Here is a 21742-nt window from a genome sequence, read left to right on the forward strand (position 1 = left end):
CTGCTCCCTCCTTTGGAGCAGATCATTGTTGGAGCAACTTCTCCATATGTTGCTCCATATGGGAAAAGTCGTCCTCAGACGCTCTCCGTTGAGGGAGGGTATCCCTCTTCCCCGGACTCATCTGAGTCAACGGGTTCGTTTAGACTTGCGGGTGGCATTACGCCCCGCAGGACAACCATGGAGCTCCTGCTCCCGCGCAAAGTCTCCTGCCGATTCTGCTGTCGGCGCTAATGTCGGGAACAAGACCGTCGCCTGCTATTTGGAAAGCTGCGGTCTCCTCGACATCTGGGCTCTGAAAAAAACTTCAAGCCCGAAAGAACGCAGGTAAGTGATTCAACTTTCCTTACCTGCTCATCCCGACGGCCTGGGAGGACATCAGTGCCTGCCAGTCCGTCGTGCGTGTTGCGTTCAGACGTAATGACGCGCACGCAGACGGACGGCCCTTCTTCACGTAGTCACTCACGTGACTCCGAAGTAAAATGTGGATAAATGTGAGGTTATCCATTTTGATGGCAAAAACAGGAAAACAGACTATTATCTAAATGGTGACCGATTAGGAAAAGGGGAGATGCAGCGAGACCTGGGTGTCATGGTACACCAGTCATTGAAAGTAGGCATGCAGGTGCAGCAGGCAGTGAAGAAAGCGAATGGTATGTTAGCTTTCATAGCAAAAGGATTTGAGTATAGGAGCAGGGAGGTTCTACTGCAGTTGTACAGGGTCTTGGTGAGACCACACCTGGAGTATTGCGTACAGTTTTGGTCTCCAAATCTGAGGAAGGACATTATTGCCATAGAGGGAGTGCAGAGAAGGTTCACCAGACTGATTCCTGGGATGTCAGGACTGTCTTATGAAGAAAGACTGGATAGACTTGGTTTATACTCTCTAGAATTTAGGAGATTGAGAGGGGATCTTATAGAAACTTACAAAATTCTTAAGGGGTTGGACAGGCTAGATGCAGGAAGATTGTTCCCGATGTTGGGGAAGTCCAGGACAAGGGGTCACATCTTAAGGATAAGGGGGAAATCCTTTAAAACCGAGATGAGAAAAACTTTTTTCACACAGAGAGTGGTGAATCTCTGGAACTCTCTGCCACAGAGGGTAGTTGAGGCCAGTTCATTGGCTATATTTAAGAGGGAGTTAGATGTGGCCCTTGTGGCTAAGGGGATCAGAGGGTATGGAGAGAAGGCAGGTACGGGATACTGAGTTGGATGATCAGCCATGATCATATTGAATGGCGGTGCAGGCTCGAAGGGCCGAATGGCCTACTCCTGCACCTAATTTCTATATTTCTATGTTTCTACAAGTATAAGAACGTACACAAAAATGCTGGAGAAACTCAGTGGGTGCAGCAGCATCTATAGAGCGACTCCATTCAAGGACCCAAGCAGTCGTTCCAGGTGCGACAGAGGTTCACCTGCATCTCCTATCGACTCCATTCAAAGACCCAAGCAGTCGTTCCAGGTGCGACAGAGGTTCACCTGTATCTCCTCCGCCTATTTCCTTCGCTCCATAGATGCTGCTGCACCCGTTGAGTTTCTCCAGCATTTTTGTGTACCTTCGATTTTCCAGCATCTGCAGTTCCTTCTTAATTACAAGTATAAGAACTCAGGCAATTTGTGTGCTATATTGTATACCTTAAAATACTGAAAAATATGTGGTATTGTCAATTAACTAGAATTTTTTACAATATCTACAATGAATAATCACTTAAGCTAAAAAAAAAAAGAGGCACAGAATGCTAGAGATATTTAAGGGTTCAGGAGCCTCTTTGGAGAGAGGAACGAAGTTCACATTTTAGGTCATGAACCATTATACCCCCCGATCGATCTGAAACATTAATACTGTTTCTCTCTCCACTGATGTTGCCTGAACTGCTAAGTATCTCTTGCAGCCTGTTTTTATTTCAGATTTCAAATATCTGCAATTTTTTGCTTTTCAGATGCTAAAAATTACTCTGTGTATATTTACTTCCATTCAAACTTTGGTAACAAATTCAGTGTTTTTTGTCAATGTTACCTGCTCCTATGCAAAGATCCCTCTCATCATCACTGCTGGTTATTTCTTCAGGGTTCACAGTGGTCATTAGGTGTACTCAGCGTACATGAGGTTCACAATTACAATGTGTGTTCTGGCAATTGACTTGTGCCATAAGGATAATTCCAATGATCAAAGAGCGACAAAATGCAGATATGTAACTTCTGAGTGTGCCACTGGGCCAACAGCAACTGACTAGGATACAACTCTTCCAATCTTTTGCAGCTGATTGGCAAAATATTTATTTTCTCTCATTGTGTGACGTCAGAGAGAGCAAACAATTTAATTACTTCTTTAATTGGAAAGTAATTGAAATTAAGTTTGGATTAAATTCCTTGCAAAGTGCATATCCACTATACACAACTCCACCACAAGAAATAAAAGCACTTTGGGATTGATGGACATTGTCCATCTGATGCAGCTCTCATCAAGTGGATGTCTTGTTTGACTCATTATAAAAATTAATTTGTGCATTTGTAAATACTTTTACCACAATTTTCTTTATGTTGTGCATGGAACACAAGGAACAGACCCTTTGGCCACAATGTTTGTGCCAAACATGATGCCAAAACTGACTATTTACATTATACATATCTCTCCATTCTTTGCATATCCAGGTGCCTATCCAAAAGTCTCAAATGCTACTATCGTATTTGCTTCCACCACGACCCCCGCAGTGAGTCCCAGGCACTTACCACTCTGTATAAAAAACGTCCTGCACATCTTCTTTAAACTCTGCGGCTCTTACCTTAAAGCTATGCTCTCTAGTATTTGATATTTCCATCCAGCGAAAATAGGTTCTGACCATCTACCCTGTCTATGCCTTTCATAACTTTATGTACTTCTATCAGGACTTCCCTCAACCTCCAGCATTCCACGGAAAACTATCCAAGTCTGTTCAACCTCTCCCTGTAGCTAATACTAAATCCACCCTTGATTCTGGTAAAAGTCCTCTGCACATTTTCTAAAGTCTCCACATTCTTCCTATAATTAGGTGACCAACTCTACACCATACTTCAAATGTGGCCTAACCAAAGTAAAAAAAAGCTGCATTACGACTCTTATACTCAATGCCCTGACCAATTAAGTCAAGCATACGATATGCCTTCTGTGCTAATCTATCTACTCACTTTCAGAGAGTTATGGACTTGGATCTCAAGATTCCCCTGTATATTAATGCTGTTAAGGGTCTTGCCATTAATTATATATTCCCCTTACATTCAACCTCCCAAAGTGCAAAACCTCACACTTGCTCGGATTAAACTCCATATGCCATTTCTATGCCCATTTCTGTAGATGATCTATGTCTCACTGTATACTTTGACAGCCTTCCTCAGAGACTGTGACCCCAGCAATCTTGGTGTCATCTGCAAGCTTACTAACCAACCCATTTATGTTTTTGTATATCATTTATATATATCACAAACAACCGAGGTTCCAGCACAGATCCCTACAGAGCACCATTGGTTACAGACCTCCAGCCTGAATATTGTTCTTCCATTACAACCCTCTGTCTTCTATTTGTAAACCAGGGGACTTTAACAAATGCCTTACTAAAATCCTTGTAGACAACATTTACCTCTCTACCTTCATCAATCATAAGATCATAAGTGACATGAGCAGAATTAGGCCATGTGTCCCATCAAGTCTACACTGCCATTCAATCATGGCTGATCTATCTCTCCCTACTAACCCCATTCTCCTGCCTTCTCCCCATAACCTCTGACACCTGTACTAATTAATAATCTATCTATATCTGCCTTAAATATATCCACTAACTTGGTCTCCACAGCCTTCTGTGGCAAATAAATCCAGATTCACCTTTGTCACATCCTCAAAAAACATGATCATGTTTCTAAGACAGCACCTGTCATGTACAAAGCTATGCTACCTGTCTCCAATTAACCCATTCTCTTCCAAGTGGGAGTAAATGCTATCCTGAAGAATTATCTCCAATAGCTTCCCTTCCACTAACATGAAACTCACCAGCCTATAATTCCTTGGATTCTCTGTACTTCCCATCTTAAACATTGTTATGTTATTTTTGTTTTCTGCCTAATCATTCTTGATTCATATTTCACTGAATAAACCGTCCTATTATCATGATGAGGAAGCGAAGCTCAGGTGCAGGCAAAAGTTCAGGGTCAAGACACCTTTGTACTTTATTGGCATCATCTCCACAATGGGATTGAAGCTACCAATTCCTCTAAATCTATGATAACATCAGAGAAGGCCTGCCATTTGCCTTTGATATACACGGTGGGTTGATAAATGTTCAGCCAATCTACCTGTTGAAAGTGGAGATGAGCACAGCATAAAGCCCTACTGTTGGCATGCTCCATCAAGCTTCCAAGCTCAATACAAGCCCCACTGGAAATATGTGTATAGTAAGGGGAAAACAGTACTATATCATCAAGCCTTTCTTCTGGTGGATTGGACAGGATGTTGAATTTTCATTGAATGGCAAGTTTCTCACTTGTGCAAACCACCAAAGAAACCATTGCATTAGCAACAAACGTCTTATATTTGTATGGAACACAAAGTGCTGGGGTAATTCAGTGGGTGAGGCACATGATACGTTGTTTGTCCTGCTGAGTTACTCCAGCATTTTACAGATCCTTGTGTCTCTCTTATATTTGTAAAGCAGTTTTATTGCCCTTATGGGTTTACAAGTATTTATTTTTATCAGAGGCTGTGTGGAGATGATTTGACACAATGGGCCATACTGTGGTGTGTTCAGGTTGAGGCTGCATATGGATCTGGTGCCACATATCCATGGTATATGTATCTTACATATACATCCATATGTATCCACATATACAATTTTCCAATAGTAGTCTTTGCTTGTCTGATTGTTCCATGATTTGATGTATGTTGGTCAGAAAACGTATTTGTATCCCAATGAGATTACTGAATTTAATAAAAAAGGAAAACTTCAAAACAGAAATATTGTTAAAATTGCAATAAACTCACAAAAATGAACTATTTTATTTCAAAATCAATTGTCACCCAAGGATTATCGGTCTGTATAATTAGATCGGATACATCCCTTATTATTGTAATGGGATTTCTCTCACTCGCTGGCGAGTGGCTGTTTACCAGTGACATCTGCAAAAACTGGATGTGTATACATACATAATGAATGAAAACAGATCTGGTCTACAATACCCTCCTAATTAGCTCCCCATGATCAAGGGTGTGGCTCTGGAGAGTTGAATTAATTCCACCGACGCAGACAATACCTTCAATGCAACATTTGGATAAGAATCATGACAATGGAGAGGGAAAAAAAGTCTTGACAGGTTCGCATTGAAACATATCCTCACACCAGTTACAATACCTTACCATGAAGTGATGGCATTTGCTTGCAGCACGGCTGCTTTCAAAGGCAGACAGGTTTGCAGGCAAGCTGCAGGCAACTGTTGGCTGGACATGACCGTTTTCATCAGGCGACGGGCGAGGAGCCAGATGGAAGCCCGGAGAAGGACCTGTTAAAGCAACGGGAGGGAGGCAGTTTGTCTTGCAACTTTGTCACCGAGGCTGGCGGAGTTTCGCCTTGTTCCCATTTCCGCCCCTTTCCAGGAAACAGGACTGATCATTGCCCACCTCGCATTGCCTCTTGGAGGGAGTGAGTGAGTTCATAGCACAAGGTCATGACTTGCTCTCCACCCTTTGTTTGTGAATGAGCCTTTATCTATTGGCGACTTGAGTCTGAACGCCCCATGAGCCTGCTTGGAAACTATCGCAAGAAGACCAATTATGACGGCTACGAATCGTTGCATTTGGTGGATACCGGTTCCGGGGATTTGGAGAGTCGGCCACCAGCCGGCGATGCGGTGATCCCAGCACCGGCCCCCGCCCCAGCCCCAGAGCCGGCAGCGGCAGCAACAGCAGCAGCAAGCGGCTCGATCCCGCAGCCAGCCCGCTACAGCACCATGGACAGGTCAGGTAAATGCTCCTCACTCCCGCACGTCATGTGCCATTCAGTAGCACGAGTTCAACTCATTATATTAACCCCCACGCATGCAAATTGAGTTATTCTGTTGCATGTGCATTTGTTAAATGTATGCTGTCGTCTGTGCTTTCCTGGCTCCTGCAGCGTTACAATGTCTTCCTGTGGTATTGTGCTACCCGTTAATCGTTGATATCTCGAATGATATTTCCAATATTATTTAATATTTCCAATTTTTTTTGTTTATAATACTGTTGGATAATCAGACATTGTATTTTAGATAATTTTGTATTTGTGTCCTTTCCATTGTTTCCACTGCATTCGTGCATTATTTATTTTTCAAGTCGTAGGGAAAGAAATTGGTGCAATAGTATGTCAATTATGTAGTTTGGAAGTGGCGAATTTAATCACAATTCTTACAGAATACGTTGGAGGAGGGGCACTGCAATGCATTGGCAATTGCATTCTGGATAGTTAGCAGTATGGCGTCCTTCTGTTACACGTTGTGTTCACCTTAACATTCACACTTTACAACCTTTTTTCCCTTGTCTATATATTGAGCTTTCTTTATGTTTACGCGCTCTTGCGTTGACTTTTTTTAAACAATGTGCAATTTCGTGTTAATGAGCTAATAATCATTGAATTGATTTGTGCGTTGGTATCATAAAAGGAATTAAGAGAGCGAAATGATTGCTTGAATTATATTTTGGACCACTTTGCTTGCAGCGTGGATAAAATTACGCATTAGCTGCTGGGAATTTTGCAGATTCTTTGACCTTCCACTGCTATTGTCCAGTAATACATTTACAGGCATAAATCAGTTTGATTATTTCTAATTTGGCTGATTTATTGGGTTTTTCTTCTGACACCGATTCATTGTGTCCAAAGCCATAATTATACTTGAGCTTTTAGGGTGCATTGTGCTGTATGCTTTCTTTCCTGTATTTCTAGACCAGTAATGTATAGTGTTGCTGTCTGCAGATCCTCACTGTTGAAATGAACACTGCCCATTCTGCTTTAAAACTTGTGTGAATATTTTTTCCGCTAATCTCAGCATCTTTCAGTTTCTGCTTTTTAATTTGTTAATCAGTAGCCCTAAACTTAAGTAAAATTACGACATTGCCAAGTGCAGTTGGTTAAACTTGTTTATGTTCTATACTTGATTTGGTTCTACCAGCACAACTAATGGAACTGCTGCCTCAGCTCTAATGAGCAAGTCTCGCTACTGATCTGTTGGCCTGTCTGTTGAATTTGTACTTTCTCTCCATGATTGCATAAGTTCCTTCATAGGTGGTCTATTTATTTCTGCATTACATTGGTGTGCAGATTGATAGCATGCCCCCTAGTCTGCAGGTTAGTGGTAGAATCTGGAGGGGAGTTGATGAGAATGCAGGGAGGGATTAGTGTAATCGAGAGCTTCCTGGTTGATGTGGGCTCAATGGACTGTTTCCATTCTGTGATTCTATTAATATGGTAGTTTATTCCAACGTTTAAAGATCAGCCATTAAACACATGGGATCAGCGCATCTTCAAATAAGAAAATAGCATTTATGCAGAGAAGAGACATGGAACTCCAGAGGTGCTGTTTTACAAATAAAATGCTGGAGTAACTCAATGTCAGGCGGCATCTCTGGTGGAGTACATGGATAGGTGACGCTTTGGGTTGGGACCCTTCAGAACAGTTAATGAGTTACTGCAGCATGTTAGACAATGGGACAATAGACAGCATGTTGTTGCATTAATGTAGTATCTTTTCACAACTTATGAACAGCCACTATTTAATTTGCCGGTATGACCGTGGCTCCTACAATACTTCACAGGCTTCACACCATCCAGAATGCAGCAGATCACTTAATTGAAACTGCACCCGCCAAACTAAATATTCCTATCCATCACTGCTGAAGCACAATGGCAGAAGAGTGCACCATCTGCAGGGCACATCAGTTTCCTGTCTAGACAGACTGGCAGTACTTAAACCCACAACATTTGCCAACAAGGAATAGGGTACAGGTGTGTGGGGGCACTAATAGTAGTTTTCCTCCCACGTTGCTCACATCGGTGACTATAGTGTCACTAGGTTTAAATTCTGATATCCACTACCCAATAATGATGTAGAACTAACTTCACAGGATAGAAGTAGCAGTTCAAGAATGTGGCTCCGCTCCATTTATTTAAAAAATATATAAAGGCAGATGGGAATAGGCAATATACTGCCCTTACCACTCACCTATAATGAATAGGTGGAAATAAATTAATATTCAATTAAGTAATTGTGGTATCCATTATTATTATTATTATTATTATTATTATTATTTTTAATTCCTCCACTCTCACCTTGAACTTGTGCCCTCTTGTTCTAGATTCCTTGCCCTGGGAAAAGATTCTGATATTTAACCCAACTATGCCTCTCATAATTTATGTACCTCCATAAAGTCACCCCATGCCTCTTACTTTCCAGTGAGAATAAAGCTATAGCATTGAATATCTCCCTACAATGTTAGCCCTCGATTCCAGGCAAAATCCTGGTGAATCTCCTTTGCACGCTCTGTTACTACCACATTTGTGCAATGGACAACTAGGAATGTACACCATATTCTAAGTGCAGTCTAAGCAATGTTTTGTGCATGTACAATATAATGTCCCAACTCTTCGTGGCTGAGTTATTGAGAATATGAGATGCCTTTTTTGCTATCCTACCCACCTATGTTGACACTTTTAGGGTATTATAAATAAATAAATTTGCACCTCAAGGTAGTTCTGTACATTAACGTCATTTTGCGTCCTAGAATTTTACTTCCAGTGCATTACGTTGCACCATCTTTGATAACGTCCCACATAGGGGATTAGTGGGAAAAATTAGGGCACATGGTATTGGGGTAGAGTGCTGACATGGATAGAAAATTGGTTGGCAGACAGGAAACAAAGGGTAGGGATTAACAGGTCCCTTTCAGAATGGCAGGCAGTGACCAGTGGGGTACCGCAAGGCTTGGTGCTGGGACCACAGCTATTTACAATTTATATTAATGATTTCGATGAAGCGATTACAAGTAAAATTAGCAAATTTGCAGATGATACAAAGCTGGGTGGCAGTGTGAACTGAGGAGGATGCTATGAGAATGCAGGGCGACTTGAACAGATTGGGTGAGTGGGCAGATGTAGTTTAATGTGGATAAATGTGAGGTTATCCACTTTGGTAGCAAAAACAGGAAGGAAGATTATTATCTAAATGGTGTCAACTTGGGAAAAGAGGAAGTACAACGGGATCTGGGGGTCCTTGTTCATCAGTCTATGAAAGTAAGCATGCAGGTACAGCAGGCAGTGAAGAAAGCGAATAGCATGTTGGCCTTTATAACAAGAGGAGTTGAGTATAGGAGCAAAGCGGTCCTTCTGCAGTTGTGCAGGACCATAGTGAGACCACACCTGGAGTATTGTGTGCAGCTTTGGTCTCCAAATTTGAGGAAGGACGCGTAAGTTCACAAGGTTAATTCCCGGGATGGCGGGACTGTCATATGCTGAGAGAAGAGAGTGGTTGGGCTTGTATACTCTGGAATTTAGAAGGATGTGAGGTGATCTTATTGAAACGTATAAGATTATTAAGGGTTGGACACGCTAGAGGCAGGAAACATATTCCCGATGTTGGGGGATGTCCAGAATCAGGAGCCACAGTTTAAGAATAAGGGGTAAGCCATTTTGAACGGAAATGAGGAAACACTTTTTCACAGAGAGAGTTGTGAGTCTGTGGGATTCTCTGCCTCGTAGGGCGGTGGAAGCCGGTTCTCTGAATACTTTCAAGAGAGCTAGATAGGGCTCTTGAAGATAGAGGAGTCAGGGGACATGGGTAGGGCAGGAACGGGGTACTGATTGGGGATGATCAGCCATGATCACATTGAATCACATGGCTGATCAGCCATGATCATATTGAATGGTGGTGCAGGCTTGAAGGGCTGAATGGCCTACTCCTGCACCTATGTTTCTATGTCTATGTTTCTATGAATGGCAGTGCTGGCTTGATGGGCCGAGTGGCCTACTCCTGCACCTATTGTCTACCCAACTTTCCAGCTGATCCGTGCCTTTCTACTTTGGAAGATTGTGATCAGCTTCTACAGTGGAATTTTATTTTTCTACTGAGAGCCTGAAAGGTTTGATGAATTTGTTCTGACAGTGGTTATTGAGTAGGATGCAATGAAACTGGTAAAGTGTTATTATACTGGTTGAGATCAGTATTTGGCTGGAAGCAGTACTGTCAGTAGCAAATTACACAGCCATCTTCACATTATTCAGCATCCAGATAAAATGGGACTGTGTGAGGCACGAGCAGGGCTTTCTTTGTTGGTGGCAGGATTTTTAATGATAGAAGAGCTGAAGAACTTCAGAAAGCAGAAGCAAGGAACTGCAAACGTTGGTTTACAGAAAAGGACACAGTGTTGGAGTAACTCAGTGGGCCAAGCAGTATCTCTGGGAAACAAGGGGAGGTGACGTTTTGGATCGGGACCCTTCTTTAGACTGTTGGTGGGCGAGTATGAAAGCTGGGAGAGAGGAGAGGCAGGACAGAGCTTGGCAGATAATAGGTAGACACAGACGTTTTGCCAAATGCTTGCGCTCGGTCTGCCAAGGCCGCCTCGATCACTAAACATTTAAAGTTCCCATTCCTGTACTGACCTTTCTGTCCAGGGCCGCTTCCATTGCCAGAGTGAAGGCAATGGCAACTCTTCAATCCTTCTGTTTTGCACCTGCTTTAATCTTGCCTTTGTTCCATCCATCTGCCTATCAAATCCCGCCTTGTCTGTGTCCACTTACTTACTACCTGCCACATTTTGTCCTGCCTCTCTCTCCCAGTTTCCTTTCCAACTTCTCCCCAACAATCAGTCTGAAGAAGGGTCCCGACCCAAAATGTCACCTCTATGTTCTCCGGAGACGCTGCCTAATTTGCTGAGTTACTCCAGCATTTTGTCAATTTAGCTAAAGAACTTCTACTTTTAACAAGGCAATTTATTGGCAGTTTAGGTTCAACTTTTAATGGAGGAACTTGCATCACTATTTGGCTTTAAATGCTGTTGTCTGCTTTCATCGAACTTTAGTGACAATGATCCCATGTAGCCTGTAGTCAGCAGTTAGAGATTTGTATTGTAGTTTTCAGGTGATGCAAAATGGAAGCCTAAAGCATTAATACAAAATACAGAGTGCATCTGAGCCACCAAATCTTTGTCAAGAATCGAGATCTGAGATTGCCATCCAAAAGAAATTGCTTTTGCACAACATCTTTCATGATATTAATAATGAAATTCTGAAATCCTGCTGCCATATTCTGGCTGGCATACAAGATAACAATATCACTAAAAGAACATAACTGGAGAAAAAGGATGGGTGAGGAAGAAGGGTCCCAACACAAAATGGCTCAGGTGATGCTGCCTTTTTAAAAAACTATTATGCCACTCATGATTCTAGTAGTTTACGGATTGTTGGTATATTTATTTCAAATTAGCACATAATGCAAACATTAATTTTGTCTGAATCACAACTAATGTGATGTTACTTCTCACAGTCTGTGTCACAACTGATGTGTTGTCCTTCAATCCTTATCCCTAAGTCCTCCCCACTTCCAACTCTGTGATGACCTTCCACACTTCCTTTGAACCCCTCTCCAACATTTATAACCTCCTCTCTGTTTAGCACAGCTGGTTGTGCTCCATTTCACCTCCCGCCTCTGACCCTGCAGCCGGCCACACTGGGTTCCCACCCACACTCCATTTCCCTAGCCAGAAGTAATCTTTCTCAGAATAAAAAATAAAAAAAAGTTTCCTTTAAAGTCAAAATGTAGTTACCTTGCATGCATGGCAAGGGCAATATATGCAGACATTGGGCCATCACCCTGAAGATGCAGCAAAGGTTCCTGTAAACTTGGTTTGAAAGTACAATTGTCAGCTTACTACAAAATTGAGTTCTTGCCACTCAATATTTGCAGCCAAATAAAGTTACCCTGAATGTTGCAGATGAGACCAACATAAATGTCTTCTCCAGTAATGAGCAAAAACATATTAACATTGACTTGGTTTCTGCCATGTCCTGTGCAGGCATCATCTAAATATGCAACTGTCAACCTGATTAAATGACCCTGTGTTCGAATTTGAAAATGTCGTCGACAGAATTGAAATGTATCACCGGCTTTTGTGCCCTTGTGTTGTAGGGTTATGTGTTTATGCCTTGAGTCTTACTAATTTTGACAGTATGAATTATGCTACAAACTTGCAATATTTTTTGTTATTGCCTGCAACATAGTTTTGGAGAATAGATCTTTACTGCAGAAGAACAAATGTTGGGTAGAAAATTATCCTCTTCTGTTGGGTAGTTGATTAGAAATGCTTTTGTCACAGCAACATTTTTGTTGTTGTTTTGAAGCCATGTTGTTCGAGGTAACAGAAAGGAATAGTTGTTTCGTCCCATCGTTGGTGACTGTCATGACAAGTGTGACGTGGACATGCTTGCGTTCTGCTGTCAGACAAGGATGACGCTGATATGAGGAACGGGATATATGTGACACCAGGCATGGAAATCGCTATCAAAATATGGAGTGGACGGGGGACAGGGGGGACACAATTTCTTGGCAGCCGCGCATGCATGCGCACACTCACGCACGAGGCTTCTGAGGCTCAATCCAGCGCTAAATGTAGCTCAACTCTGCCTGTCTCGCCAGGTTAACCTACAGCCCTGCCTGGACTGACGGGACACAAGCACTGCTTCTCCGCGCTGGCTGTAAACTTGGGCCATATTTTCCGCAAGCCCAAGCAGGTCTGTAGGTTAACCTGGCAGGACAGGCAGAGCTGAGCTGGGTTTTGAGCTGCTTCTCTGCGCTGGCTGTGGGCCTGGGGGCACCGCTCCCGTCTGAATCCCGATATCTCTGGCCAACCGTGGGGGGGGGGGGCACTCGGGTGGGGACGGGACAGAGCCGGAGAGCCGGGATCGATCCTGGCTACGGATGAGGCGCAGGTCTGTGCCAAGAGTGTTTTGGCACGTCTCCCTCCTTCAATCACCGTACTCTATCCTCAGTCTGAGTTTTTGGGAGTGTATGCTTGAGTTTTTGGCTGTTCAGCCATGGTAAATGCACGGAAAGTATCACTTTCCTAAACTGATTTTTATCAGACAAACTGATACGGACAGAAGTAGACACAAAGTGCTGGAGTAACTTAGTGGGTCAGACAGCATCTTTGGGGGGAAACAAAGGAAGGTTTGCTGACAACAACGACCCCTGTTCAAGTAGTGCCCCCAACACAATCAAAGTTCATGAGGACATACAGGCCCCAGCAGTGGGAGGAATGCTTAAAGATGTATCGCTTTCCAAACTACCTGTCCACTCAACCTATCAAGTACCTCCTGCCCCACCAGTGGCAGAATACGCAGGTGTGCATTGGCCGATGTCTGCTATCTTTGACCCCACCAAATTGGAGAGAAAGCAAGTTATATTTGGCCCCCAGGAACTGCTGAAGAATAATAATAAACTCTATTACGGACTCAAGGTCCAGACAAGGGGCAACATTACATTAAAAATGCATTGCATATCAAATATCATAAATACATATAAAATCTTGGTGTATCACTTATAAAAACATAATAATTTATATATTTTTTAAACACAATACTTGTTAAAAATCCAGATTAAAAGATGATCAATGTCCTACAACGAGACAACGATACCAGTGTCTCCACAGCTGGGATTCGTAGCGTGTAGTGCTAACCCTTATGTTTGTCAAGGCCACAATAAGCACATTTTTAGTCATTTATCCTGCAAATGAATTTATACATGTGGTGTCTTAGGATAGCTTCTAAAGTACTGATTCCTGCAGCCACAAACATATTACTGGCACTACACCATCTAGGTTGCCTTAGCAGTGTTCTCATGGCATCGCAATATGCCACCTTTAGTCTCTGCATACTTGTCTTTAAATAGTTCGACCACAGGTGCGCAGTGTAGAGGGGTGTGCAGTATGCTCTAAATAGCGACATCTTCACCGCATCTGCACACGCACCAAATTTACGCAAGAGGATATTCGCCTGTACATACAGCATGCGTCGTTGCCTATAAATATCCTCATCATCTGTCATTTGTTCTGTAATAATATGCCCTAGATATTTTATCTTATTACAGACACTAAGATTGTTGTCAGACAATTTAAAATCAGGATATTTTAGGCATTTATCCTCTTTGGTTCTACAGATCATAACAGCACTCTTACTAGCATTAGATTTAATGTCATGTTCCACACCATACACAGAACATATAGTAAGGAGCTGCTGGAGACCAGCGCTAGATGGACTAAAGACCACAAGATCATCTGCATACATAATATGGTTCACTAAAATATTACCAATCATGCACCCAGTGTTACAGGCTTTCAATTGTTTAGACAGATCATCAATATATAAATTAAAAAGGACTGGGGACAAGATTCCCCCTTGTCTAACACCATTGCTAACCCCAAATGGGACTGAGACCCTATTGCCCCATTTTATTTGCATAGTCTGGTGGGCATACCAGTAGGCCAGAATTCTAACAATGTATTCAGAATTCAGAATAAGAACTTCTGAAGGAATTATTTCTGCTCTTAACCAAACATTGATTTTCATAAATTTGCTCCCTGCATCCCACAATTTCTTTTCTTCAGCGGCTTTACCTGGTAACTACCGCTACATGGTGGCCCATCTGTAGTTGATATCTAGAAGTGTCGGATATCTGTATTATGAATTTATATTCTCTCCCATTTGATTCCTTTAATAGTGATCAATTCAATTGCAAGCATTTTGTTTAGTTATAAATATTGTGTTGATAGTTACAGTGAAGTATAGCTGTCTTTGCTTAAATCCACCAAGAAAATGATACAAAATTAGGACAGAAGAATATTGTACAAAAGTCATTAAACGTATTGAGACCATTGCTGACTCCTTGATAGAAATATCTATGAATCTTCTCGTTCTATCTCTTCTCCCCATCCCACCAGCCTTATAATTTTTTTTTCTCCAAATATTCATCAATCTGTGTTTTGTTGGGTGTGTTTCTATCATCTTTATTTATTAGCACATTCTTGATCACAACAGCTAACTGTTTTAAGGATTATTATTTGGCCAGTAATAGATCTGTGTCTTGTAACCTGCCTTTTTGCTCCTGAGAGTAATGGCAGCCTTGAATTTAAACTCGATTAAAGGTTTTGTGAGACTTTGTTCAAATATCTTTACCATTGATTCCTTCCCCACCAAAATTCTTACACCCCACTTTTTGGTGGAGAGAACATGTAATCCTTTGTGAAATCTTGATGTCCTTCCAAAGTATGCTGCCTGGAACTGAAGAAACAAAGAACTGCAGACGCTGGTTGATACACAAGGACACGCAGTGCTGGAGTAACTCAGCAGGTCAGGCAACATCTCTGGAGATCATGGATAAGCAATGATAGTTTAGTTTAGAGATACAGCATGGAAACAGGCCTTTGGCTAACTGAGTTCATGCCAACCATCAATCACCCATTCACACTAGTTCTATGTTGCCCACTTTCTTATCCACTTCGTGCACACGATGGCAAATTTACAGGTCATTTATCCAACAAACCCACACATCTTTGGGATGTGGCAAGGAACTGGAGCAACCAGAAGAAACCCACGTGTACGCAGGTAGAACGAGCAAACTCCACAGACCGTGTCCAAGATCAGGATTGAACCTGGATCTCTGGTGCTTGGGGCAGCAGCTATACCCACAGTGCCACTGTGATAGGTGAAGACCCTTCTTCAGACTGGTGATGTTTCCGGTCGAGACCCTTCCTCAGACAGTCTGAAGAGTTTCGATCCTAAATGTTGCCTATTCATGTTCTCTGGAGATGCTGCCTGACTTGCTGAGTTGCTCCAGCATTTTGTGCCCTTTGGCCTGGAACTGAAAGCAGTTTTCATGCTGAAGCTTGACCAATAACATAAGAATTTAGTGTTGCTTTTATCCTTTTGAACCATGTTGCTTTGATAATAAAGCCAAGGAGCCTGTAAAACTTAGCCTCCCGCTTCCGAAGATTTGTTTACAAAGAGCCGCATGCCTGCCTTTTTCTGCACCACCTTCAGAATTGTCTCTGTGAATTCTCTTTTTCCCCTCATTCTTCCAACCAAAACACAATACTTCACAGTTGCTAGTGTTGTATTGCGTCAGCCATGTTTTATTCCAGTTCACAAGCTAATGTTATTGCCTTATTCTGGAATGTTGTAAACAAAAATATTATGCCCATGTTATCACAATAAAACAACTATGATTTAGATAGCAGCAATAAATATAGAATTAAGTGACCATTTATTATATGGAATTCTGGTTTAATTTAACATTTAAAAGGGCAAACTGCCAGGAGTTGTCCAACTTGCTGGTACATGGTTGGAGAGAAGTATCCAGCAACAGAAGCCAAGTTTCTTTCAGGAGCTATTGATCTGAAAGGCATGGCTATTTAATTAACAATACAGATTTGGGTACACAGAATTGAAGTGACTTTTGATTGTGTTGAAAAGTGTGGAGGCTTCAATGGAACCTCTATTGCTCTATGAGGTAGAGAATTCCAAAAGATACATTATGGTCCATTTGGTGATTTGCAGGTACCTCTGCTCCAGATATGGAACCCATTTTTGGGGGAGGCCTGCTCGATATGGTGAAAGGTGGAGCTGGACGTCTCTTCAGCAATTTAAAGGACAACCTGAAAGACACCTCTTCAAAGGTTATGCAGTCTGTAGCCAGGTAAGCATTCGGAGAAGTACTGGGGAAGAAATGCATCACAAAGGCCATGCTATGTTTCTGGGATTGATGTTTGCCAATCTGTTGCACAGCAAATGAGTTAAAATGCAAGTATTGATAACCTGTGTGAATGTAACCTAAGATATGCCAAAAGGTCTTTGCATGGAAAATATGCATAATCGGGTCTTTTTTGAGAGAACATGAGTGACCAGTTTGTTAAGTAATTTCTGTGAGTATCACATCTAAATTTTGTATGTGCACAATTATTTATATTGACATAATTTAAAATGTTGTTATGCATATGATCTCCTTCCCTTTAATGTACAACCAAAAATACTAAGCCGAATGAAATGAGTGCATACATGCTGGAAATGTCTGCATGATGCAAGGGAAGTGTTCTGTCCATTGTAGGATGTGGAATGTGCTCCTGACAGAAGATGTGGATTGAGTTCATTTTGTGTTCTTGACTAAATATCCAAAAAGCACTCAAAAACACACCACTCTTATTTGACAGTAGACGAAAAATGCTGCAGACACTCAGCGGGTGAGGCAGCATCTATGGAGAAAAGGAGTAGGCGACGTTTCGGGTCGAGACACTTCTTCAGACGGGGGGGGGGGGGGGGGGGGGGGGTGTGGGGGAGCCGCGGGTAAAATAAAGGAAGAAGTGGAGACAGTAGGCTATGTGGGGGAGCGGCGGGTAAAATAAAGGAAGAAGTGGAGACAGTAGGCTATGTGGGGGAACTGGGAAGGGGGAGGGGAAGGAGGGAGAAAGCAAGGACTACCTGAAATTAGAGAAGTCAATGTTCATTCCACTGGGGTGTAAACTACCAAAGCGAAATATGAGGTGTTGTTCCTCCAATTTGCGCTGGACTTCACTCTGGCAATGGAGGAAGCCCAGGACAGAAAAGTTAGATTCAGGATGGGAGGGGGAGTTAAAATGCTGGGCAACCGGGAGATCAGGTTGGTTCGTACGGACTGAGTGGAGGTGTTGGGCAGGTCATCCAGACAATGCTAGCTCCCATCAGTCTTATTCCCTCACATCCTTCTCTCTTTCGCATTCCCATCAATGCCCTTTGCTTCCCATCTATATCAGGGGTAATTTAAAGGAAGTGGCAAGAAAGCAGAGCACCTGAAGAAAGCCAAACAGTCACAGGGACAATATGCAAAATCTACACACCATACAAATATACCTGAGGTTCAGGTCGAGTCTAGATTGCTGGAGGCCCGAACCCAGTCATCCTAAGTGCTGTACCAGCGTGCCACTTTTAAATATCGCACAAAAGAAGTGCCATTCACATGACAGAGAACCAAATGTAATCCAAAAAAGGACACAGTGCTGGGGTAATGTTCTGCAAAAATTGCACCCTGGTAGAACTTTGGCTATGATCTTAATGAATCCAAAGGCATGCTTGAACAACCGGATGGCCTTCGACTGCTCCTTTTTCTTGTGTTCTTAAAATGCTAAATGATTGAGAAGTACAAATGTTTGTATATTTGTTTCTAATTGACCAATTAGTTAGTGTGACTTTCATTTTCCCATCTTTAATCTTGATAGAATGCATTTCAAGTGAGTCAGTCTTTTTAATTGCTTTATAAGAACACTGAGCTACATTGAAAATGAATATACAAACAGTTGATTTTTTTTACTGCATAGAAAAGGAAAGTGGGCAACTGAATGAATTGCTATACAATATATCTATCCTGGATTCTGGTGAACTTCCAGGGGTATCACTGTCCTCGTCAAGTTACATTGGGCTAGGATTCAACAGTTTTGATGACTAATCTGGAAATATGAGAAGGGTCTCGACCTGAAACATCATATATCCATGTTCTCCAGAGATGCTGCCTGATCTGCCGAATTACTCCAGCACTGTGTCTGTTTGTCTATTAACCAGCAACCAAATAGTTCTTAGTTTCTACATGTGCCTTTATTAACTTTATTACTTTATTCCTTTATTGACCTTATTAGCTTCTCTACTGACTTTCACCATGCACTCAAATTCACCTGGACCATCTCAGACCCCCCCTCGTGATCTCACTGTCTCCATCACAGGAGATAAACCATTGACGGACATCTATTACAAACCTAATGACTCCCACAGCTATCTGTACTACACTTCTTCCCACCCTGCCTCCTGCAAAGACTCTATCCCCTACTCCCAATTTCTCTGTCGCATCTGCTCCCAAGATCAGGTGTTCCAGGACATCTAAGATCCAAGATTTCTTCATTCTTTAGGGAACAGGGATTTCCCTCTTCTATCACAGATGAGGCCCTCGCATGTGCCCTCTGTATCCCATTGTTTCGCTCTTGCTCCCCCTTCTCTTCCTCCCCCCCCCCCTCTCCCCCCCAGTTGCAACAGGGACAGAGTCCCTCTAGTCCTCGCCTTTCACCCTGTCAGCTATCTCATACAGCACATCATTCTTCAACACGTTCAACACCGCCAACGGGATCCCATCACAAGTTACATCTTCCCATCTGCACCCCTTTCTGCTTTCTGCATAGACCCTTCCCTCCGCAACTCCCTGGTTCACTTATGCCTTCCCACCCAAACTACGTCCCTTACCTGGAACTTTCCCCTGCAACCGTAGGAGATGCAACACCTGTCGTTGTGCCTCCTCCCTCAATTCCATCCAGGGACCCCAATAGTTCTTTCAGGTGAGGCAGAGGTTCACATGCACTTCTTCCAACCTCATCTACTGTATCCATTGTTCTCGGTGTGGGCTCCTATATATTGGCGAGGCCAAGTGTAGACTTGTCAATCATTTCACTGAACACTTGCACTCAGTCTGCCTTGGCCTACGTGATCTCCCACAAGCCAAACATTTTAAATCCCCTTCCTGTTTGCATACTGACCTTTCTGTTGTGGGCGGCCTTATAAGGTCATAAATGATAGGAGCAGAATTAGGCCATTTGGCCCATCAAGTCTACTGCCATTCAATCATGGCTGTTCTATCCCTTCCTCCTAACCCCATTCTCCTGCCTTCTCCTCATAACCTCATACTAATCAAGAATCTATCTCTCTCTGCCTTAAAAATATCCAGACTTGGCCTCCACAGCTGTCTGTGGCAAAGAATTCCATAGTTTCACCACACTCTGACTAAAGAAATTCCTCCATCTCCTTTTTAAAGGAACATCCTTTAATTCTGAGGCTTTGACTCGTTGTAGACTCTCATGAGTGGAAACATCCTCTCCACATCCAAACCTTTCACTATTCGATAAGTTTCAATGAGGTCACCCCTCATCCTTCGAAACACCAGCGAGTACAAGCCCAGTGTTGTCAAACGCTCATCATATGTTAACCCACTCATTCCTGGGATCACCGTCAGAGTGAGGCCACACGCAAATTGGAGGAACAGCACCTTGTATTTTGCTTGGACAATTTATAATCCAGCGGTATGAACGTTGATTTCGCATTTCAAGTAATACTTGTAACCCCCTTCCACCCGAGTCGTCCTACTAGTTCCACTTTTCGCATCCTTGTGTCCCTTCGTTATCACCTCTTCCCCAGCCAACAACGGGCCATTATGGGCTTTACCCTTCCTTGGTCATCTGTTGCTGGCCTTGATTTGTTCTGGCCTTTTCTTACTTCCAGTTGCCTCCCTTCTACTTCCAGTCTGAAGAACGATCCTGATCCGAAATGTCACTCATCTTTTTTTTCTTCCGTGATGCTGCCTGACCCGCTGACATTGTGTCTATCTTTGGTATAGACCAGCATCTGGAGTTCCTTTCTACACATTCTACAAATGTAGTCCAGGTTCTGGGAACTTTTCAGGTTCAGCTTCTTGCCCTGTGGAATGTGGGAATCACTTCAATTGTTGTCTTGTTCCTATTGATTTTCTTTTCTCTCCTAAACCTCTAGTTGCAGCATTTTTGTTTTAATTTCACAAAGGATTTTAAGAATTAAATTTAATTGACTTTTCAAAAATTGCTATCTTTATTTTATTTTTTTTAAAACAAAGCCGATTTTGGTCTTTAAAGATGTACTTTGAAGGTTAATGGAACCCTAGGAAAGTAAATCGGTCTTGTTTCTTTTGCAGAGAATGATGATCAGATAACTTGGCCTCGGCTTGCACTGACATCATATCTCTTATTTATAGTGTAAAGAATAGGCTGTGTCAATCCGAAGGAGCAGTGACCTTTATTTGAAATTAATAGTAGAAATGCTTTGCAGGTAAAGTTCCAGAATGACTTGACTTGGACTTTAGAGATGCAGCGAAAATGCAGGCACGGCTCAGTGAGCCCACGCTTACCAGCGACTACCCCGTACCTTAGGCTATCTTACACACTAGAGGCAATTTACAATTTTACCAAAACCAATTAACCTGCAAACCTGTCTGCCTTTGGAGTGTGGGAGGAAACCGGAGCACCCAGAGAAAACCCATGCAGTCACAGGGAGAAGGTACAAACTTTGTACAGACAGAATCCTTAGTCAGGGTTGAACCCGGATCTCTGGTGTTGTAGGGCAGCAACACTACCGCTGCACCACTGTGCCACCCCTGATGTTGCATCTGAATTTCCATTAACTTTGATTTCCATATTTTCTCATGACAGGAGGACATTTGGACCATTAAGTCTATAGCAGCTCACAGAACAATTCCATTCCACACCAATATTACTTGTAATCTATTCTTCCAACATTCCAGAAAGAGGGATGACTGTTTAATTGAACTATATTTAAAAATAAAATCTCGAATAATAGTAGATAACCTGAAATACTCAGCAATCCCAATCTCTGCCAGCACCAATAACTTTTGTGATGGTCTGTCATGATTTTCCCCTTCCAGCACAAACCTTCCCTTTGCTCTCTCCTTCCCTCTCCTTCCTCTGCAACTTAAAACATGTTTGCTTTCTGACTTCTGTAATTCTGATGAAAGGGGATTGACCTGTAACATTAACTCTTTCTAACGCTTCCTGACTTACTCGCTATTGGCAGAATTTTCTGTTTTATTTGACTTTTAGGCTTTTTAGGTGGCTAGTAGATCTCATCTTATTGAGTGTGATCTCTTTAAGGAA

At 42.4% G+C, this 21742-nt stretch overlaps 1 protein-coding gene and 1 long non-coding RNA gene across 7 annotated transcripts in view; one reads left to right on the plus strand and one right to left on the minus strand.

The window, feature by feature from the left end:
- dnajc6 (DnaJ heat shock protein family (Hsp40) member C6) overlaps window positions 1-21742 on the plus strand; it is a 92878-nt gene that overhangs the window by 16936 nt on the left and 54200 nt on the right. For 2 of the 6 annotated variants that reach the window (XR_004413269.1, XM_033028299.1), the window contains exons 1-2: window positions 5346-5983; window positions 16593-16731. Coding sequence is in view for 5 of the 6 variants with exons in the window: in XM_033028299.1 (XP_032884190.1) it covers window positions 5758-5983; window positions 16593-16731 (365 nt within the window). In the remaining variant the exon portion in view is untranslated. Of the gene's footprint in view, window positions 1-5344; window positions 5984-6127; window positions 6155-16592; window positions 16732-21742 lie in introns of those variants that run through there. The other 4 variants (XM_033028301.1, XM_033028302.1, XM_033028300.1 and 1 more) reach the window with 3 other exon arrangements.
- Window positions 1326-17329, minus strand: LOC116977656. The gene is made up of 3 exons (XR_004413271.1): window positions 17241-17329; window positions 13337-13341; window positions 1326-1336 (listed from the first exon to the last, which is right to left on the minus strand). It is a non-coding gene; the product is annotated as an uncharacterized LOC116977656 (long non-coding RNA).

Source organism: Amblyraja radiata, chromosome 10, assembly GCF_010909765.2.
Source record: "Amblyraja radiata isolate CabotCenter1 chromosome 10, sAmbRad1.1.pri, whole genome shotgun sequence".
Taxonomy (NCBI): domain Eukaryota; kingdom Metazoa; phylum Chordata; class Chondrichthyes; order Rajiformes; family Rajidae; genus Amblyraja; species Amblyraja radiata.